Source organism: Narcine bancroftii, chromosome 2 (genome assembly GCF_036971445.1).
Source record: "Narcine bancroftii isolate sNarBan1 chromosome 2, sNarBan1.hap1, whole genome shotgun sequence".
Classification (NCBI taxonomy): domain Eukaryota; kingdom Metazoa; phylum Chordata; class Chondrichthyes; order Torpediniformes; family Narcinidae; genus Narcine; species Narcine bancroftii.
The window spans coordinates 189,327,283-189,348,872 of NC_091470.1; the positions used below are offsets into that span (position 1 = coordinate 189,327,283).

At 49.4% G+C, this 21,590-nt stretch overlaps 1 protein-coding gene across 7 annotated transcripts in view; it reads right to left on the reverse strand.

Annotated features, from left to right (window-relative positions):
- LOC138754813 (ral guanine nucleotide dissociation stimulator-like) overlaps positions 1-21,590 on the reverse strand; it is an 88,886-nt gene that overhangs the window by 33,915 nt on the left and 33,381 nt on the right. For 5 of the 7 annotated variants that reach the window (XM_069919659.1, XM_069919658.1, XM_069919664.1 and 2 more), the window contains exons 2-3: positions 8,960-9,067; positions 1,967-2,160 (exon numbers count right to left, since the gene is read on the reverse strand). In XM_069919659.1, coding sequence (XP_069775760.1) covers positions 1,967-2,160; positions 8,960-9,067 — 302 coding nt within the window. Of the gene's footprint in view, positions 1-1,966; positions 2,161-8,959; positions 9,068-11,586; positions 11,635-21,590 lie in introns of those variants that run through there. The other 2 variants (XM_069919661.1, XM_069919662.1) reach the window with 2 other exon arrangements.

Genomic DNA, 21,590 nt, shown 5'->3' on the forward strand with positions numbered 1-21,590 from the left:
TCTGTCTGTAAAGAGTTTGTACCTTCTCCCTGTGTCTGCGTGGGTTTTACCCGGGGGGGGGGTGGGCTCCCATTTCCTCCCACCGTTCAGAGGTGTAGGTCAATTGGGTGTAAATTGGGCAGCACGAACTTGTGGGACGAAACGGCCTGTTACCGTGCTGTATGGCAATATTTTAAATTTTAAACACCTCCCCTGGAGCCAGAACCTCCACTTCCGGGGGAGTCTGGGGAGATTTGGCATGCCCTCAGATTCTCTGTCGAACTCTCACAGGTGCCCTGTGGAGCGAACACTGGCTGGTTTGGGAAATCGAGCGCCCAGCTTCACAGAAGGGAGGAACTGTAGTCGGGCCCATATCAGGCTTCGGCCTCCCAGCTGCATTAGGCGCTGCCTTAGAAAGGCAGCTAATATCGTAAAGGAGCCCCCACCACCTTCCAGGTTCAAGAGCAGCACCTCTTTTTTCCATCTCCCTCCACGGACTCCTGGCCCGTTGGCCTATGCTCCTTCCCCTGCCCCTTCTTCCCTCTTCCCCCACCCCTCCTTTTTATACAGGTGCCTGCTTGCATTTTGCTCATGTCTTGACGAAAGGCTCAGGCCCAAAATGTCCCGTGGACGCTGCGGGATCTGCTGAGTCTCACCCGTACGTTTGTGTTTTTAATTTTGTTTCTATTTTAAAAGTTTACATTTAGACGTACATCACGGTAACAGGACCTGTCGGCCAATGAGCGAATTGATCTACAGCCCTGGTTTGGTGGGAGGAAACCGTTGGGGACCCCGGGTAAAACCCTCGCAGACATGGGGAGAACATTCAAACTCCCTACCGACGGCATGGATTCGAACCAAGGTCGCTGGTGCTGTAACAGTGTTGCGCACTAACCGCCGCCGCTCTACCTATTAAAACTCTGCTGATTTTACACAATAAATCTCCAGCTCCTTCATGTGACCATCCAGAAGCCTCCGAAACATTCATTGTTTCCGCTTCCACCACTACTCCTGGCAGCCTGTTCCAGCACTAGATGTATGAGTTGACCTGTCTGGATAGCATGCTTTTTGCTGCATCCCAATACTATAGGAGTGGCCAAACCGCTGCTCACCAGCCACATACGGCTCTTTGAAATACGATGTGCGGCTCGTAGAGCTCCTGACTCCCCGACTGTGGACTCACGCCTCTGCCCTGGCCACTCACCCATCCGAGATCCTACTGCTCTGGCCTCCTCACTTCCGAGCTCCTGCCGTCCCAGCCATCTACCCATCAGAGATCCCTCTGCCCCAGTTGCCTCACACCCGAGCTCACGCCGCTCCAGCCACTCCCCCCGTCTGAGCTCCCGATGCTCTGGCCGCCTCACATCCAAGTTCCCGACCCCCCTCCTACCGGTTCCCAACTGCCCTCCCATACAAGCTCCTGACCGCCCTCCCATCCAAGTTCCCGACCACCCTCCCGCCCGTTCCTGACTGCCCTCCCATCTGAGCTCCCGACCACCCTCCCATCTGAGCTCCAGACGTCCCGGCCACTGTCTCTCGCCTAGGAAGCAGCCACCAGCCCATCCGAGCTCCCGTCACCCTGAACAATGCAGATACTTACCATGGTCAAAAGTAATAGTTGACCCCCTACATTTTACCTTAAAAATTGCTCCACAAAATTTGACTATTACACACATTTTGATTATTGAAAATAACAGTTTGCAGTTAAAAACTACATACATGAATAAATATTATTACATACAATCATTTCTTAATATTTATATAAAATTTTTGAACAAAGTGTGCACGCAAGAGTAAAAAGGTGCGTGTAATATTTTTTCATGTCTTGTGGCTCTCAAACGCATGATGTTTATCATACATGGCTGTTTCGTGAAGCAAGTTTGCTCACCCCAAAATAAAACAACCAATTTCAATTCGACATAATCGACTGTGGAAGAGCCCAGACACAGCTCCTGTGCCAACAGGAGATCCAGAGATGTCGGCTTACCTGTCGAGCAGAATCCTGACCACGTCCTGGGTCTTGGCGAAGGCGCGGTACGTGGCGAGAAAGACTGAGACATAGGAGGAGTCGCCGCAGTCAAATGCCTCCAGGAGGTGCTCCACCATTTTCTCAAGTCTCCCAACCTTGATGGAACGGGTCCGCACGGTCTCACAGGTGGTCCCCACCAGCTCATTGTCCAGCTAAGGGGGAGGGGGAGGATCAAAGGTGAAAGTGCAATGGAGGCAGGACAGGCATGGGGATGCAAGGGGGTCAGAGTGACACCCAATGGGACGAAGGGTTTCCAGGGTACCGCCCTGCAGGAAGGCTGGGGCAGCGCTAGAGAGGGTGCAGAGGAGATCCTAGCTGGTACAGTACCAGTAACCAGCCATTTAGTCCATCACACCAATTCTAGCCCACTAATCCCATTTAAGACCATAAGAAATAGGTGCATAATTTGGCCACTCAGCCCATCGAGTCTGCCCCATCATTCCATCACGAACTGACCGATTTTCTCATTCAGCCCCACTGCCCGGCCTTCTCCCCATAACCTTTGATGCCCTGGCTAATCAAGAACTGATTGATCTCTACCTTAAATACACCCCTGATCTCCACTACTGCCTGTGGTGACAAATTCCACAGATTTGGCTAACAAAATTCCTACACGCCTCCTTCCTGAAGTTGTGTCCCTCTTATCCCAGACTCTCCCACCGTGGGGAACAACCTTTCTACATCTACTCTGTCCACGTCTTTCAACATTCGAAATGTTTCAATGAGTTCTTCCTCATTCTCCTAAATTCAAATGAGTCCAGGCCAAGAGTCATCAAATCCTCCTCATATAACAACCCCTTCCTTCCCAGAATCATCCTCGTGAACTTCCTCTGAACCTTCTCCAAAATCAGCGCATTCTTTCTGAAATGAAGAGTCCAAAACTGTCTGCATTATTTAAGAACCTGTCTAAATGCCCCTTAAATGCACGATTCCCCCCACCTCCTCTGGCCACATTCCCTCCACAAACCATTCTCTGAACCTCTGACATACAGAGGGTGACGGAACCAGCTGGCAAAGGCAGTGGAGCCGGCAGGGTCAATTGGAAGTCTTAAAAGACATTGTACCATGGGCGATACGGTTGGTGCAACACCTTGACAGCACCAGCCATAGGGACCAGGGTTCAAATCTCGTGCTGTCTGTAAGGAGTTTGCACGTCCTCTCCGTGTCCGTGTGGATTTTCCCCGGGATGTCGGGTTAACGGGGTGTAAGTTGGTCAGCACAGACTTGTAGGGCTGTTGCCAAATTTGGTCTAAATTTTAAAATTTAGAATGACCTGATCTGGGAACTTGAGGGCCCAGAATGCAGAAGGCTGCAGAAGGTGGCAAACTCGGTCAGGTCCACCATCGGCTCCGACCTCCCATCCCTCCGTGAAGGCAGCCAACATCAAGGACCCACGTTGTCCCAGTCACAACCTCTTCTCACTGCTACCTTCAGCCGGAAGACTAGCACCTAAACTGTTCAAGAATAAGCTCCAGGACTTCCCGATATTATACTGACCAGGGTCCGCCCCAACACCTCAAGAGGCCTGTCTGCAGCCCTAAAACATCATTTTATCTTGCACCATGGAATATTATCCAATAATTGTTATGATGTTTATTGTCACGTCGAGGAAGCAGGGAGGCTGCAGAAGGACGTAGACAGATGAGGAGAGCAGGCAGGAAGAGGTCAAGGCAATACAACGTTGGCAAGTGTGAACTCTGATAGAAAAAAAGGGCAGTCTTTTTTTTTAATGGGGAGAGAATTGAAAATCCCCAGATGCGAAGGGACCTGGGACCCCTTGTGCAGGACGGCCTGAAGGTAAATCTGCAGGTTGGGTGGGTGGTGAAGAAGGCGAATGTGATGCTGGGAATAAAATATAAGAAGAGCAGAGATGTGGTGTGGAGGGTTTATACGGCACTGGGGAGACCTCACTTGAGCTGCTCATTGAAGGGAGGAGGTGCTGACATTGGAGAGGGTCCAGAGGAGGTTCACGAGGATGATTCTGGGAAGGAGGAATGTTTGATGGCTCTTGGCCTGGACTGGTTGGAATTTGGGAGAATAGGGGGGGATCTCACTGAAACATTTTGAATGCTGAAAGGTGTAGATCTGGAAAGGTTGTTTCCCCCGCGGTGGTGTCTTATACATGGTATACCATGTATTTATCCGCCAAAATTCTTACCCACAAGTAAACAAATAACGGATCGTGAACTGATCCTAATACCGTAAAAGAAATGTCTGCACAATTGCAAGATAATGAGATGACTGTGAATATTCATTATCCAGCTTCTGAAATTATTGCTTCTTTTAACTTAATTCAATTAGTTTATGATGAGAGTTTTCCTTTACATGTACCTGTTTTAGCTTCAGGATATAAGGATTTTGATGCATTGCATGGTGTAAATTTTAAAATATTGACATAGAGCACGGTAACAGCCCCTTTCAGTCCACAAACCAGTGCCGCTCAATAACACCCCAATTAACCTACCCCCCCCCCCCAACTCTTGCTGGAGATGGACCTGGCCCACTAGGTTTTCGAATGGTGGAATGAAACCGGAGCCTCCAGGGAAAACCCATGCAGATCCAGGGAGAATGAACAAACTCCTTACAGACAGCGTGGGATTCAAACCCGGACGTGGCGGTGAGCATGTCGCCTTTTACGACAAAAGACCCTCATAAGCAGAGTTGAAGTATATAGATATGTTTTTGGGAAATAAATTGGGAAAGGTTTGTTAGTGTAGGTCATATACAAACACTTTAAAACAGATCTTATTTAAAATACTGGAGTTCTGCCCCATGCAAGTCATATTGGCTCTACAGCTTTTGCAAGACCTTTGGTGAGTGCTCAAGTGACTTCACTAATGGATTGGTGTTAACAAATGGCCCCAGATGAAAGATCTTGCTGGAGCCGCAGATTGTCTAGAAGAGAACTTGTTGGTCTAGGAGGATCATGTGGTTTTGCAAGCAGAGAGAGTCAAACAGGCTTTCTCTCAGAGAGAGAAAGAGAGATCACTTGTACAGTGTTATAGCCAGCAGACAGCAGCTGGAACTGGAAAAGGACAAGCTGGCAAGCTTGTGGAAAGCCTCATTTGGAAGATGGCCTTGTCAAAGCCCTTGTGGTTCATGCAAGAGGAGAGGACTGGCTGTCTAATGTTTCAGTTGGAATAAGTGAAACACAAAGGAACTCTGTGGTGACCTGAAAGAAAGAGGTTATCATCTGGAGAACTCTGAAGGGGCAGGTTTCATCAGCAAGACACTGAAGTGGCTGATCGGAAGTAAGTGTACAACAAATCTCTGTCTGAAAACCGACAAGAACCTTCCTGAGTAGTAATCATTTACCTTTCAAGCACCCAAGCCTGGTGAACTTTATAAATGTTCAATTCTGTGCACAGTATAAGAATTGCTGCAGGATAAAAGGATGGCACAGACTAGATGGGCCTGTTTCTGTCCTGCAGCACCCTATGGCTCTGGCAGTTGGTGTACCGTGTCCAGTTGTGGGGTACAGACTGAACCGGAGAGGGCACAGAGGCTGGGATTGTGTGCCTTGAGGAGCAAAAGGCTCAGTTGGGGAGGGGAGGGAGGCGGAGGAGATTCTGTTGGGGGTGCCCGAGACCATGAGGGAGGGGCTCGTGGAGGGGAGGTGGTGGTAATAAACCACCCCTTCGCGGTGACGTGAATGGAATTGGGACGGTGCGGGTTTACGAGAGGCTGGGAGAGGGCCTGAGGAAGGATCTCCCGCCCTCCTCAGTTCCCCCCCAGAGGGGGCTGTGCTCGCAATCTGGAACGCGCTGCCTCAGGGGCTGGTGGAGGTGGAGACTCCACGATAGTTTATAAGGTTATTGGACAAGACTTTGAACTGACACGGTAGAGAAGGTGATGGACTGGTTGTCATCGGGGTTTGGATGGTAGGCAAGGACAAGGGGAACTGTGCTTGCAGCTAAACATCAGGTTACATTCCCTCAGAGAGGGGGCAATAAAGCATCCTCTCCGCTTCTGGGTGGCCAGCAACTTGCTGTATAATTCTGTAGACAACACTTTGAACAAGGTTGCATAGGATAGTTAACACGGGATGCTGGGCTTCATAATTTGGGGGATTGAGTTCAAGAGTCAAGAGGTCATGTTGCAACTCTACAAATCTCTGGTGAGACCACACGTAGAATATTGTGTTCAGTTCTGGTCACCTCATTACAGGAAGGATGAGAAAGCTGTGGAAAGGGTGCAGAGGAGATTCTCCGGTAAATTGGCTGGATTGGAGAATATGGTTCAGCAGAGCTAAAAGTTTCCTCTTTGCACAGAAGGATGAGAGGTGTCCGAATAGTGGTCGACAAGATTTTAGGAGGCATAGCTAAGGTAGGCAGCCTTAGACCCAGGGCAGGGGTAGCAAACACCAAAGGATATCTTCTGTCTTGTGACAGAATATAGATATATTTTGGGGAGATAAATTGGGAAAGGTTTGTAAGTGTAGGTCACATACAAGCACTTGAAAACAGATTTCATTTAAAATACTGGAGCTCTGCTCATGCTAGACATGTCAGGGCCTCAGAGCCTTTATAAAAAGGCAACAGATGAAAGAGCTTGTCAGAGCCGCATTTTGTCTGGAGGGGAATTTGCTGTTCTAGGAGGGTCATCATGTGGTTTTTTCAAGCAGAGAGACTCAAACAGGTTTTCTCTCTGAGAGAGAGAGAGAGAGAGAGAGAGAGAGAGAGAGAGAGAGAGAGAGAGAGAGAGAGAGAGAGAGAGATCAGTTCTACAGTGTTACAGTCAGCAATAGCAGCTGGGACTGGAACAGGACAAGCTAGCAAGCTTGTGGAAAACCCCATTTGGAAGACGGGTTGTGAGTACTTAGTTCAGCCTGGTCAAAGTCCTTGTGGTTCATGCAAGAGGAGAGGACTGGCTGTCTAGTGTTTCACTTGGAATAAGTGAAACAAAAAGGAACACTGTGGTGACCTGAAAGAAAGAGGTTATCATCTGGAGAACCCTGAAGGGGAAGGTTTCGTCAGCAAGACACTGATGTGGTTGATGGAAGTAAGTGTACAACAAATCTCTGTCTGAAAACCGACAAGAACCTTCCTGAGCAGTAATCATTTACCTTTCAAACACCAAAGCCTTGGGAAATTTATAAATGTTAAAGTCTGTGTACAGTATAAGAATTGCCTGTAACCAGTGAACTTGGAAGAATGAGAAGTGAGATTGGACTGTGAATCAAAGAACTTTTCTGAACTTACACAAACTTAGAATTAGAAAAGGGTTAAGTTAGTTTAAGTTAAATCCTGTTTTCATGTTTAAAGGTAATTAAAAGCAACTTTTGTTTAAGTAACCATGTGCCTTGGTGCATATCCATTGCTGCTGGGCTTTGGGGTCCTCTGGGCTCGTAACAGTTTGTACAAAGTGAAGGGAGGAAAGTTTAGGGGAGATGTCAGGGGTGAGATTTTTTACACAGAGAGCTGTGTGGGGGTCTGGAAAGCCTTGCCAGGGGTGGTGGTTGGGGGGGGGGGGGGGCAAGAATGAAACACTGAAGGCATTTAAGAGACTCTTAGTCAGGCACCTGGATGGAAGGTTAAGGGGTAGGGAGGGTTTAGAATTTTTTTTGGTATATATGTCGGCACAACTTGTGGGCCAAAGGGCCTGTACTGTGCTGTCATGGTTCTATGTTTTATTTTAACCATCTGCAAAGGATACAGAATCAGAGACCACCATGGAACTCCAGAAAACAATTCATCGTCATGAGGCCAGGGACGTGAAATTTGATATTTAAACACAGAAACGGGCAGTTTTAACCAAAAAAAAATCTGCAGCCACCAAAAATCTGAAATAAAATAAAATGCTGGAAACTCTCAATGGATCAGTCAGCGTCCGTGGCGAGGGAAACAGAGTCACCATTTCAGTTCAAAGACCCTCCATTGGAATCAGAGAAGAGCGGAATCATCGAGAGACGAGGCACCGAATCTATTGATTCCATCGAGCACCTGTCTTTATGCTAATCCCATCCATCCGTCCGATAAGAACCTGACAAACTGGAGCAGGAGTTGGCCATGTGGCCTGTCAAGCCTGCTCCACCATCCAATCTGGATGGTGCGGGTTGATCTGATGATCGGCTCATCTCCACCTACCTTCCTTTCTCCAGATCCCTTAATTCCCCTAAGTGGTCAAAATCTATCTTTGTCTTAAATAATGAGGTCACCTCCACTGCTTCAACGGGCAGTGAATTCCACAGATTCCCCACCCTCTAGGAAAAGTAGTTCCTCCTCATCTCCATCCTGAATCTACTCCCCTGGATCTTGAGGCTACGTCCCCTAGTTCTGGTCTCCCCCACCAATTGGAACAACTGACCTGCCTCTATCTTATCTATGCCTTTCAGAATTTTATACGTTTCTATAAGATTCTTACTTAAAATCAGCGAGTCTCTCCTCATGGGCCACTCCCCCTTATCTCTGGAATCACCTGGTGAACCCCTTCTGCACTGCCTCCAAAGCTAGTCTGTCCTTCCTCAAGCCAGGAGACCAGAACTGCAAGCAGTTCTCCAGACACGGCCTCACCAGGACCTTGTACAGATGCAGCAGAACCCTCCTACTCCTAAATTCCATCCCTCCAGCGATGACGGCCATTGTTTCAGTTGCCTTCCTGACAACCTGCTGCCCCTGCAAACCAACCTTTTCCAATTTAAATCCCATCAAGGCTCCCCAGCGCACCCATCCCAATGGCTAGTTTTAAGTTGCGGGTAAGTTTAAATTCCCCAGAAGGAAATCGAAGCGAGACTCTGTTCCACTCTCCGCGGGGGCTAACTAACCTGTTGAGTGTTTCCGCCATTTCTTGCTTTCTCTGCGGAGCAGTGTTTTCTACTCCCACTAGAGCGCAAGACACCCTCCTTGCTGGTGAGGGGGAGGGGGTGGTATGAAAGGAGAGAGGTGGGGGGCACTTCTGCCAGCCTGATATACACCCCCGGACCCCGAGTGCGCGAGGAAGCTCGGTTCTCACCCCCAGCCACTGTTGGGCCTTGCTCGCTGCCTGCTGGAGATGGACCTGCCTCAGCGTCACGGAGTACACAGCCCCATCAACCGTCTCATCGCTCAGCTTCTCTGGGCACTGTGGGGGGGGGTGGGGTGAGAAAGAACAGAAGAGCATCAGAAACAGGAGGAAGAGTCGGCCATTCAGCCCATTGTTTGCTCCACCGTTCAGTAAGAGGCCCTTCAGCCCAAGCTGTAATGTCATCTCACACAACAATCTAACTCTTCCCTCCCTCAAACCCGTAACCATCTATTTTTCCAGTATCCATGAGCCTGTCTTTTAATGTCCCTATTGTACCAGCATCCACCACCACCCCCTGGCAATGCATTCCAGGTACCCACCACTCTCTGTGTTAAAAAGAAACCCTACACCTGATATCTCCCCTAAACTTTCCTCCCCTCACCTTGACCAGATGTCCTCTGGCCATGACACATTGTGTTCAGTTCTGGTCGCCTCATTATAGGAAGGATCTGGAATCTACGGAGAGGGGATTGACCAGGATGTTGCCTGGATTGGGAAAGGTCTTACGAGGCAAAGTTAGCAAAGAGCTGGTGGAGGGGGGGGGGGCCTTTAGAGCGAAGAAGGCTGAGAGAAGACTTGATAGATTATGAGAGGCATGGACAGGGTGGGCAGCCAGCACTTGTTTCCCAGGGCAGGATCAGCAAACACCATAGGACGTCTGTATAAAATGAAGGGAGGGAAGTTTAGGGGAAACATCAGGGGTAAGATTTTTACACCGAGAGTTGTGGGGGCCTGGAATGCCTCGCTGGGGGATGGTGGTGGAGGCTGGAACATTAGGGGCATTTAAGGGTCTCTTCAGACACATGGATGAAAGAGAACTAGAGGGTTACAGGGTAGGGAGGGTTTAGGAAGGGATATATGGATCGGTACAACCTCAAGGGCTGAAGGGCCTGTACTGTGCTGTATTGTTGTACGTTCTATGTTGAACTCAGCTCAACTTACCCACCAATCCTTAATTCCCCAACTCTGCAAAAATCCAATTAGCTGTGTCTTAAATGTAGTTAATGAGGCCAGCAGGTCTGCTTCCACAGATTCACTGCTCCCTGGTAGAAACAGTTCCTCCTCATCTCCGTCCTAAATCTACTCCCCGAAACTCCATTCCCCCCCTCCCCCCCCCCCCCCCCCCCCCACCGTCTCACCTACCAGCGGGAACAACTTCCCTGCCAACTAATCCTAACCTTCCTTACCTCACACCCGTAACCCTCTATTGGGACTGTCTTATAGATGCCCCATCAACCCTGGTCATGCATTCCAGACGCCCATTGCTTTCTGTGTTAAAACACGCATCTCTGACGTCTCCCCTGAACTTTCTGCCCCTCACCTTAAACCGATGTCTTCTGGTGCTTCTGGTACTGTCACCTTGGGGAAAGAGGCGCTGGCTGTCTACCCTATCTCTACCTCTCCCAGACCGCTAATAAGTCCAGCGGTATCACTAGCGTTGATGTTGCCCAGTGCGATAACTCATGGTGTCGCCCCCCTCCAAAATTAGCAATATTTGAAAAAAATATATAGTTGTGATAAATATAGTTGTAAATTGCTTAAATGTGATATTTCTTTGAGTACATGAACACTAACAACATAATTGATTTGTAAAAATTCTTTACAACATTGTTAGTAACTGACCGCAACCTTTTTTTTGTCTTTTTCTTTAATTACTGCTTTGTCCTCAAAAAAAAGTTGTTGATATCGGATCACAAATACTAATTCCCACAATATTGTAGTTAAAACACCAGAAAAGTTGACAAAAGCAGCAAATGTGGACAACCTCGGCAGCAACAAAAACAACAGCCCTTGCAGGTTTTCACGGGCAGACGGAACCACGTGATTCGAAGCGTCGTTGCCATCAGGGAATAACGACGGCTCTGACCGGAGCCCATTAGAAGGTTCAAAATGTAAATGAGCATCGTGTTTTAGCCTCGTAGGTGTATTGATACATGGGGCATACGAAAAAAGTTTTTGTTGTAACAAACAACAGGGATAGTTTTATAAAACGTAATAAGTTTCTGCCGAAACACTGCACAAAAATTTTATAGATGGTCATTTTGGTGTCACCCCCTCTAATGGTTCACCCGGTGCAGTCCGCACCTCCCCCCCTCCCCCCCAGTGACGCCATCCTTCTTAGCTCCAAAGACAAATGTCCCCTAACCTTTGCCTCATAAGACATGTTCTCCAATCCAGGCAACGTTCTGGTCAATCTCCTCTGCACCCCTTCCACACCCTTCTTGTAATGAGGCAACCAGAACTGAACACAGAATCTCAGGTAACTGAGGAGAGTTACATTTAAGAGAGAGGTGCACAGATCGGGGTCAGAGGATTACAGAGCACCCAGGAGCAAACCAGATAAATGTTCCAATGGTACATCAACAGCAGTAGAGGTCGGCATCAAACCGGGGTCTCCAGAGGTAACAGGTCTATCAGCTCTGCTACTCTGTATTCACTCAAACTGTGCCTGTGTTGGTTACTCTCCAGAGACTCTTGCTAGAATGCTAAGTGCACAGTGAAGCGAGCCCCGGGTTGTGAGACACCAGTGTTCTTTGATGCATGCAAGTCGGGGCAGAAGTCGGGCCCTCACTTACCCAGGGGCAGGCGCAGCCCAGCTGTGCCTCCATCCTCAGGGGACAGGGCTTTTAGCCAGCACCCTCTCTCTGTGTCTCCGCTCTCCCCTCCCCCCCCACCTTCCCACCCTAACCCCCTTTCCCGACACACCCCAGCAGTGCACACACAGGCGAGCAATGCTGGGCGAGTCTGAGCAAGCTGGCCATCGCTCTCCTCCCACAGTCCCGCTCGGTTGGGGGGGGGGGGGGCAGGCTCTCAGCAGGCCAGTCGGATAGTCCGCTGGGAATAGGGCAATCCCTCTCCATCCCTCCACTTTCATTTCTCTCTCACAATTATCCTTTCTTCTCTCACTACCCACTTCACTCCTCCTTTTCTAATCTCTCTCCTTCAGTTTTAATTTGATCATCTCTCTCACATTCCCTCTATTTTCCTCCACTCTTTTTATCTATCTTTCCCTCTCTCACACACCCTCTCTCTCAAAGTTCAAATTTATTTTCAGGGCACATATATGCATATACCTACACCCTCCCTCTCATTCCCACCTTTCCATTCCCTTCCTCATTCCCCCTCTCCAACTTCTCATTCCCTCTCCCTTCCCCCTCTCCCTCATTCCCCTCTACCTTTCCCTTCCTCATTTCCCCTCTCTTTTCCTCCCTCTTTTTTCCCCTTTCCTCCCATTCCCCCTCTCCCTCCTGCAATCCCTTCTCCTTCCCCTTACTCTCATTCCTGCCTTCCCATTTCCTTCCTCATTCCCTCTCCCTTTCCCTCCCTTATTCCCCCCTCCTTTTCCCTCCCTCTCTCCCTTTCCCTCCCTCATTCCCTCTCTCCCTTTCCCTCTCATCCCCTCTCTCCCTTTCCCTCCCTCTCATTCCCCCTCTCCCTTTCCCTCCCTCATTCCCTCTCCCTTTCCCTCTCATCCCCTCTCTCCCTTTCCCTCCCTCTCAATCTCCTCCTCCCTTTCCCTCCCTCTCATACTCGCATCACATCCCACCCACCCTCTCATTCCCTCTCCCTCTTTTGGCTCTGCTGGAGTTGATGACCCGGCAGCACCACCAATGACGGTGATCAAAGGCTTAGACGCGAGCCACGCTCTCTTATCAAGGCACCAACGAAGCAATTCAACGTTCCCAATAACTCTCAAACCCCTGGGAAGCCAAGAGTCCCAAACATGATGGTGCCCTGAAATGGGGGGACCATCCATAAAAGGTGCTGTAATTTCTCCATCGTCAGACCAAAATCCATACGGATAACTTGAATAAAATCTGGAATGTGTACTTTAGTCACGAGTGCTTTGTTTGATCACAAATTTAAACTGTGGAGCACAGGGGCCATTAAAGGAAGTGTCTTTGTCCCAAACATTATGGAGGGCATCATGTAGCTTCTCCCCACCGGCGGTGAGATTGATGAAATGTATCCTGTAACCAAGTAAGTCATCACACAATATTGATGTGTATATACATAAAAATATAGTGTAAAGTAAAATATTTCAAATGTAGAAAGGCGTGGACAGAGAAGAAGGAGAAAGGTTGTTTCCTCATGGTGGGAGAGTCCGGGACAAGAGGGCGCAACTTCCGGATTAGAAGGATGTCCACTGAGAATGGAGAGGCAGAGGAATTTCTTCAGCCAGAGGGCAGAGAATCAGTGGAATTTGTGGCCACGGACGGTGGTTGGGTGTATTTAAGGCAGAGATTGATGAGCCAGGGCATCAAAGGTGATGGGGAGAAGGCCGGGCAGCGGGGCTGAGGGGGGAAAATGGATCCGCTTATGATGGAATGGCGGGGCAGACTCAATGGGCTGAATGGCATATTTCTGCTCCCATGTCTTAAGCCAGTAGCTCACTCCCATGGATTCTTTGCAGTAAAAACTCAATGGTGGAGGAAACTCAACAGGTCAAACAGTGTCCTTCATACAGCAAAGATAGAGAACAAACGTTTCAGGCCTGAGCCTTTCGTCATGGACCTTGATGATACCTTGCTGAAGGGCTCAAGCCTGAAACGTTGGTTCTGTATCTTTATCTTTGTTACATGGACAGCACGGTTGGCGCAACACCTTGACAGCGCCAGTGATGGGGATAGGGGTTCGGATCCCACACTGTCTGTAAGGAGCGTGTACATTCTCCCAGTGTCTGCGTGGGTTTTCCCCCAGGGGGTGGGGCCCTGGTTTCCTTCCACCCTTCAAAAACATACTGGGGGGTATAGGTTAATGGGGTGTAAATTTGGCGGCACGGACTCGTGGGCCGAAAGGGCCCGTTACCATGCTGTGTGTATGTCTACGTCTAAATATAAAGGGCACCATTCGACCTGCTGCGTTTCTCCAGTAACTTCCAACCACGGTGTCTACAGACTTTCGAGTTTTTACCCCACGTGCTCTTTATTCTGTAATTTTATATACTAACCCCCTAATCCCCTCAATCATGAGGCAAGCCAGTAACTCCCCCACCTCCCCCGAGGTATTCACTGCCCAGTATTCATGGAATGATGGAGAACTGGGGTGAGCCATGGTCAGGAGTCTGATTCACACCATCGGGCGGGGGGCGGGGAGGGCAGTGACAGGGTTAACCAAGGCTTGGGCTTCCTGCAGCGGCAGGTAAGAAAGCGCCAGTGTTTACAGAGAGCAAGCAATCTGATTGGGCGGAGGTGAACCATTTCCACTGGTGGGAAGGGAGACAGGATTGAAAGGAATTGCTAGTGTATACCCAAGAGCCGTGTCTCCCAGCTCCCACCCCTGAGGCAAGGTTAAATGATCACGGGATGTGTTGAAAACAAAGCAGCCAACTAAAATATGTTAAAACCCAGCTGCTGTACAGTCAGATTCAAGTTCTTTATCAACTCACTGTACATACTGTATACAACCCAGATAAACACTGGACAACAGTACACGTACAAAAACACAGAACATAAATATTTTCAGATGATTTACTTGGTTACAGGAAACCATTCATCAATCTCACATCCTGTGAGAAGAAGCTCCTCCCCAGCCTGGCTGTCCCGATTCTGATTGCTCCCGCCCCTCCTTCCTGATGGCCGTGGGTCGAAGATCACAGTGCGCTGGACGGAAAGGGTCTTCTGCACTTCCTTGAGGTCCGCTGCGATTGTAGTGAAAACCCACAAAGTAAACTCTGGAGGAACTCAGGCCGGTCCGGCAGCGTGAAGGTGTATCACCGCCACTTGTTTCAACTCCCCCGTCCCATTCCTTTGCTGGCATGTTTGTCCGTGCACTGCCGGACTGAGACCACCTGCTGACTGGAGGGACAAACATTTTCCATCCGGGCTCCCTCCAACCGGATGGCATTGACATCGACCTTTGATTTCCATTAGAACCACCCCATCGTTGCCCCCCTGCCTCCTTCCCCTCTCCCTCCTTTCCCCCTCTCCTTTCACAGAGCCAAAATCAATTCTTACCTCTCCTCGAATCAGATCCAAATAACACTTTGTCTGTTAGTCTGGACTCCTCCCCCCTCCCTTTCTCTCTATTCCGAAGTCCGTCTGCTTTTTGCTGAGACCTCAAAGAAGGGCTCAGGCCCAAAAATGTCAGTAAATCATCAGAATCTGGATTTATTGTCATGAACAAGTCATGAAATTTGGGGTTTTGTGGCAGCGTCACAATGCAAATATTCATATAACCATCTTACAACTTTACTATAAAAAAACTAAAAATAACAGTGCACAAAAAGTCAGGCAGTGTCTTTGGTTCATTGATCATTCAGAAATCTGATGGCGGAGGGGAAGAAACCACGCTGAGCGCTCGTCCTCAGGCTCCTGGACCTTTTCCCCGATGGTGGCAGAGCGAAGAGGGTGTGGCCTGGGTGGTGGGAGGTCTTTGAGGATAGAGGCTGCTTTTTTTAAGTCACCACCTCACATAGACGTCCTCAATGGAGTGAAGTCTGGTGCTCTGTGATGTTGCAGGCCAAGTTAACAACCCTCTGGAGTTTATCCTTGCCCTGAGAGTTGATGCCTCCGTATCAGACAGCGATGCAACCGGCCAGAATGCTCCCCACGGTCCACCTGGAGAGGTTTACAAGAGTCTTCGGTGACGTAACGAATCTCCACAGACACCTCACAAAGTACAGCCAGTGGCTGACATGGAGGCTTCAGGAGGAATCTTTACCTCCTGTGGACGCTGCGAGACCAGCCGAGTTCTTCCAGCATTTACGGTATGTTTTTACAATAATTTTTTGGGCCCTATTGAGACAGTGCTCCCAGTAGGTGTCCTCAGGGGGATGGGAGACCCCAGTGATCCCGTTGGCTGTTTTAATGAGCCTCCGCTGAACATCAGAGCATAAGAAAGGCCAATCGGCACTTCTTGTCTGTGCTGAACTACTTTGCTGCCTAGTCCCGCTGACCTGCACCCGGCTCATACCCCCACCATCCATGTTCAGGTCCAAATGATTTTTTAAAAGTTAAAATTGAGCCGACATCCGGCACTTTGCTGGCAGCTCGCTTCACAAACTCACCACTCTCTGTGTGAAGAAGTTCCCCTGAAATCATTAGTATACAAGCGGCCCCAACACCAACCCCCCTAAGGAATGCCACTAGCAACTGGCAGCCAACCAGAATATGTTCTGGTACCTGCTTCAGGGGGAATAGAATATAAGAGCAGGGATGCGATGTTGAGGGTTTATACGGCACTGGTGAGACCTTTCATGGGGTATTGTCAGCAGTTTTGGGTTCCTCGTTTAAGATAGGAGGTGCTGACATTGGAGAGAGTTCAGAGGAGGTTCACGGGGATGATTCGGGAAGGAAGCGTTTGACAATTCTTGGCCTGGACTCGTTGGAATTTAGGAGAATGAAGGGATCATTGAGACATTTTGAATATTGAAAGGCATGAACAGAGCAGATGTAGAAAGGCTGTTCCCCACGGTGGGAGAGTCCGGGACAAGAGGGCACAACTTCAGGATTGACGGACGCCCGCTTAGAACAGAGATGTGGAGGAATTTCTTCAGCCAGAGGGTGGTGAAATTTGTTGCACGGGCGGTTGTGGAGGCCAGGTCAGTGGGAGTATTTAAGGCAGAGGTTGATAAGGTTCTTGATAAACCAGGGCATCAAAAGTTATGGGGAGAAGTGGGGAAATGGATCAGCTCATGATTGGATGGTGGGGCAGATTCGATGGGCTGAATGGCCTATTTTTGCTCCTGGTCTGCTGTAACTTGATCCTGAAGTCTGGATTTGAATCTGTTCTGTTGGTGTGGAATTTGCATGTTCTCTGTGGCCAGGCCCCCAGGGGGCTCTGGTCTCCCTCACCTCCCCTAAGAAGTGGGGGCCAGAAGCTGCCGAGGATTCCTCTCCCTGAGCAAGTGAGAGGCCGGATCCAGGAGGGATAGTGGTGGGGAGAACAGGAAGATTAGTGGGGGAAATGAATGGCTTTGAGCTGGCACAGGATCGATCGGCCAAATGGCATCAGGAAAGGTGAAATGATTTGAACCAGGGCCAACGAGAGCCCTCTGGGGACAGACATTTTGTCTGATCCTGTGAAAACGCCCGTTATTTGGGGCAAAGGAAACATGAGGGTTCGTTGACTTGACTGGACGTGCACACTGCGGATGCAACACATCCAGTCCCTCTCCCACTACCACTATCCCCTCCCTCCGCTGGAGTCAGAGGCAGGGGAAGGACACACACTCCCCCACCTTCCGCTTCCCAGCTCGAAAAAATAAACTATGGAATTTCCAATCGGATGATCCAACTGTTCCACTGCTCCCTTCCCAATCCTCCAACCCCGGAAGATTGTTCTGTGGATTAATCACTGCTCAATGGAATATTCGCTTCCAGAGGAGCTGTTCCCTGGTGTGTATCAAAACATGTGTGTGTGTGTGTGTGTGTGTGTGTGTGTGTGTGTGTGTGTGTGTGTGTGTGTGTGTGTGTGTGTGTGTGTTGGTTTGTGTGTGTGTGCTCGAGAGTGTGCGTGTGTGCAAGAGAAAGTGTGTGCGTGTGTGTGCATGAGAGAACGTGTGTGTCTGAGAGAGTTAGGGTGTGTGTGCGTGCGTGCATGTGTGTGTGCACGTTCACATGCACCTGTGTACAAGTCTGGATGCTCCATAATCCCTTTTTTGCCCAAAGATAATTGTGGATATTTGTTATCCATCTTTTCTATTTATTCTCTCTCATCAATTTGAGGGGCAGAATGGCCAGCATCTGGGCCAAATTACTCCACAAGACCAATTTACTCCCTCGAGTCAATGCTAGCCCACACAGAGCCCACAAAACCCTGAGAGGCAGCGATAAGGTGGGTGGTTAGAACCTCTCCCCCAGGATCGGGATGTCTCAAATCAGTGGGCTTCAGGGGAGAGGGGGAAAACTCCCAAGGGGCACTGCTTCCCACACAGAAGGTGTGGGGTGTGTGGGACATGCTGCCAGCAGAGGCGGGGACCATTACAGCTTTTAAAAAGCACACAGAAAAGTTTTGGAGGGAAAGGGGCAAAATGCAGAAAAACAGATGATTTTCGGTACGCAGCTCAATCAAGGGAATATTCTCACATACATTTCTCCCCCCTGTACAAATGTACCCAAGTTCTTACTTGCTGCAGCCAAACAGATACTTTATATAAAACATGCTACAATCATTCAAATTTTAATTTAAATAATTTAGACTTACAACACGGCAACAGGTCATTTTGGCCCATGAGTCCGTGCCACCCAAGTTACACCCAATTAACCTACACCCTCGGTACAATTCGGATGGTGGAAGGAAACTGGAGCCCCTGGGGAAAATGTACAAACTCCTTACAAACAGTGCGGGATTCGAACCCCAGACCCAATCGCTGGCGCTGTAAAGGCGTTGTGCTAACCGCGCCACCCCAAAAGAGCCAATAAATATACAGCAAAACCCCGGAATTCAAGCAACCATTAAAAAAATCACTTAAAATAAATAGGCAAAAAATACGGACATTTAAAATGTCATGCCTTCACCTATCACGCAACACGTGACCTCAAGCAACTAGAACATTCACTTATCTGCCATCTAACAATCCCCATAGGTGCTGGATACCAAGAGGTTTACTGTATAAAAGTGAAAAACACGGAAGTCTGCAGACGCTGTGATCGGAGTAAAAACACACGGAAACGCTGGAGGAGCTCAGCCAGTCTCGCAGTGTAGGTAAAGATGTATTACCGACGTTTCAGGCCTGAGTCCTTCCTGAAGGGTAGGAGCCAAAGAAAGGCAGGCGCTTGTTAAAAAGGCTGGGGAGTGGGGGAGACTGGAAGGGAGAGGAATCCAGACCAACAGACAAAAAGTATTAATTGGATCTGATAAGAGGAGAGGTGAGAATTGATTTGTGAAAGGAGAAAGGGAGAGAGAGAGAGAGAGAGAGAGAGAGATCGAGAGATAATTAGAAAAGGGGGGGGGTTTAACAGAAACTAGGCAAGTCAATGTTCGTGCCATCCGGTCGGAGGGAGCCCAGATGGAAGATGAGGTGCGTTTCCTCCAATTTGCAGGTAGATCTAAAATCCATGAATGATACAGGATGGTAGGAGGCCCTTTGGTCCATTGAACCCATGCAGCCCAATTTCACATGCGCACTCAACCTCTTTGAAGGGTGGGGGGGGAGAACCGGAGCCCCCAGAGGAAACCCAGGGGTCACAGGAGGGAGAATGTAAAAGCTCCTTACCAGGCAGTGCTGGACTCGAACCCGGCTTGCTGGCGCTGTAACAGCGCTGCGCTAACTGGTAACAGCACTGCACTAACCAATAACAGCGATGCGCTATCTGGTAACAGCGCTGCACTAACTGTGCCACCCAATAGATAAGAAATATTCACAGTAACTCCAAAGTCCAAAACAACTGATGAGGCAAAAGTGCAGATGGCCCTGTTGTGGTGGCAAGAGGGAGGTTTCAAGATCCCGATCGCTGTTGGAAGGGAACAGCATGGTCGGCGTAGCTGTTAGAGCAACGCCTTGACCGTGCCAGCAATCGTGACCGGGCTTCGAATCCCACATAAGGAGTTTGCACGTTCTCCCTGTGTCTGCGTGGGTTTTTTCGCCAGGGGGGCCTCTAGTTTCCTCCCACCTTTCCAAAGGCTGCCACTCGAATCATAGTTTCACCTCTCCCCTGAAGCCCACTAGTTTGAGATATCCCGACCCTGGGGGAGAGGTTCTAACCACCCACCTTATCACACCCTGGTGCCATTTTTCCCGCTTCTTTGCTTGTTCTTATGTCTAGTGTTATGCTATTAAGAAACATCTTGTCCTGGAGAAACACAGTTTCATTTTCATGGCTGTTCTACAGTTTTAAAAATGACGATAAGTTCTTCTGCCTGACTGAAATTTCCCCGTAACCGATTCTCCCCACGTTCCTACCCTCTCCTCTCAGATCCTACCCCTCACTGTGGGGGGGGGGGGGGGTGGGAGTCAAAGGTACGGCCTTCTCTACCTCAGAGAGACTGGGCACAAGTCAGGAGATCCCACTTTGCTGAGCACCTTCGCTCCGTCTGCACCAGTGGCAGAGACCTCCCAGTGGCCAACCCATTTCGTTTCTGCGCCCCACTCCCCCCTCCGTCCGTGACCTTCTGCACCATCCCACCAAGAAGAACAACACCTGATTTTCCGTCTGGGTGCTCTCCAACCGGATGGCGTTAACATCTACTTTTCTGGCTTCTGCTAGCCTGCTCTCCTCTTCCCCCCACCCCACTCCTTCCTTCCCCCGCTTCTCTTCACCCATTCCTCCTCCACCTCGCTCACTGCTGTCCCCTCCCTCCCTTCGCCACCTACCACATCCAGTCTTTGAGATCGCCCCTCCCCCTCCCACTACTCTTGTTCGGATGCCTGCCGACATTTTTACCTTTGCTGAATAAAGGGCAGTGCTTGACCTGCTGAGTTTCTCCAGACCCTGTGTTTTAACTTCAACCATGGTGTCTGAAGTCTTTTGTGTTTTACTACTGCACACTTTGTGACTCTGACTGCATGAGACCACACCGACTAGCGTGTCGGGTCTGGGGGAACCCAAGGAGATCGTTGATCGGGAAAGAGTGCAGAAGAGATTCCCATGAAAATTGCTGGGGCTGAATTATAAGGAGAAGTGGGGACTTTTCTCTCTGGATCGTAGGAAGCTTTACTGAAGCATAAGAGGTTTGCACAAGCAAAATAGTCATGGGCTTCTTACCCAAAGCCAGAGGGCATGGGTTTAAGGGGACTTGAGGGGGCACCTTCTTCGCACAGAGGGGTGCCAGAGGAAGTACTAGAGCCATGGTCAATTGAAGAGACATTCAGGGGGGTAAACGGTTAAGGTCAGAGGGAGACTGATTTAATTTAATTGTTTTTAAATTTAGACATACAGCTTTTTGGCCCACGAGTCCGTGCCGCCCAATTATGCCCAATTAACCTACACTCCACCCCCCCACCCACCCCGGTACAATTTTATGAAGGGTGGGAGGAAACTGGAGCTCCCCCCACCCCACCCCCCGCACCGGGGAAAACCCACACAGACACGGGGAGAACGTACAAACTCCTTACAGACAGCGCAGGATTCTAAGCTCAGTCCCAATCCTGGCACTGTAAACAGCGTGGGACTAACCGCTGTGCCAACCGTGTTGCCCCGACAGTATTGGATTTGGAGGCCGTGCAGAGGAGGGTCCGCCGGGTTGATTCCAGGGTTCTCCCATCACGAGAGATCGAGCTGACTGGATGGGTACTCTCTGGAATTTAGAGCAAATCTTACAGACACATAACATTCCGAAAGGCGTCGATAAGATGGACGTAGGTAAGTTGTTCCTGTTGGTGGGAGAGACCAGAACTGAGGAGATGGCCTTAAGGTCCAGAGGAGTAGATTCAGGTCAGAGATGAGGAGGAACTGTTTTTCCCAGAGGACAGGGAATCCGTGGAATTCGCTGCCTGTTGAAGCAGTGGAGCCGACCTCAGTCAATATATTTGGAGTATTGTGTGCCTTGCGCCCAGAAGGTGACAGGGAAGAAGGGGAGAGTTTAATGGAAACTGGAGGTTGACATTAATGCCTTCTGGTTGGAGGGAGCCCAGATGGAAGATGAGGTGTTGTTCCTCCAATTTGTGGGTGGTCTCAGTCTGGCAGTGCCTGTCGGC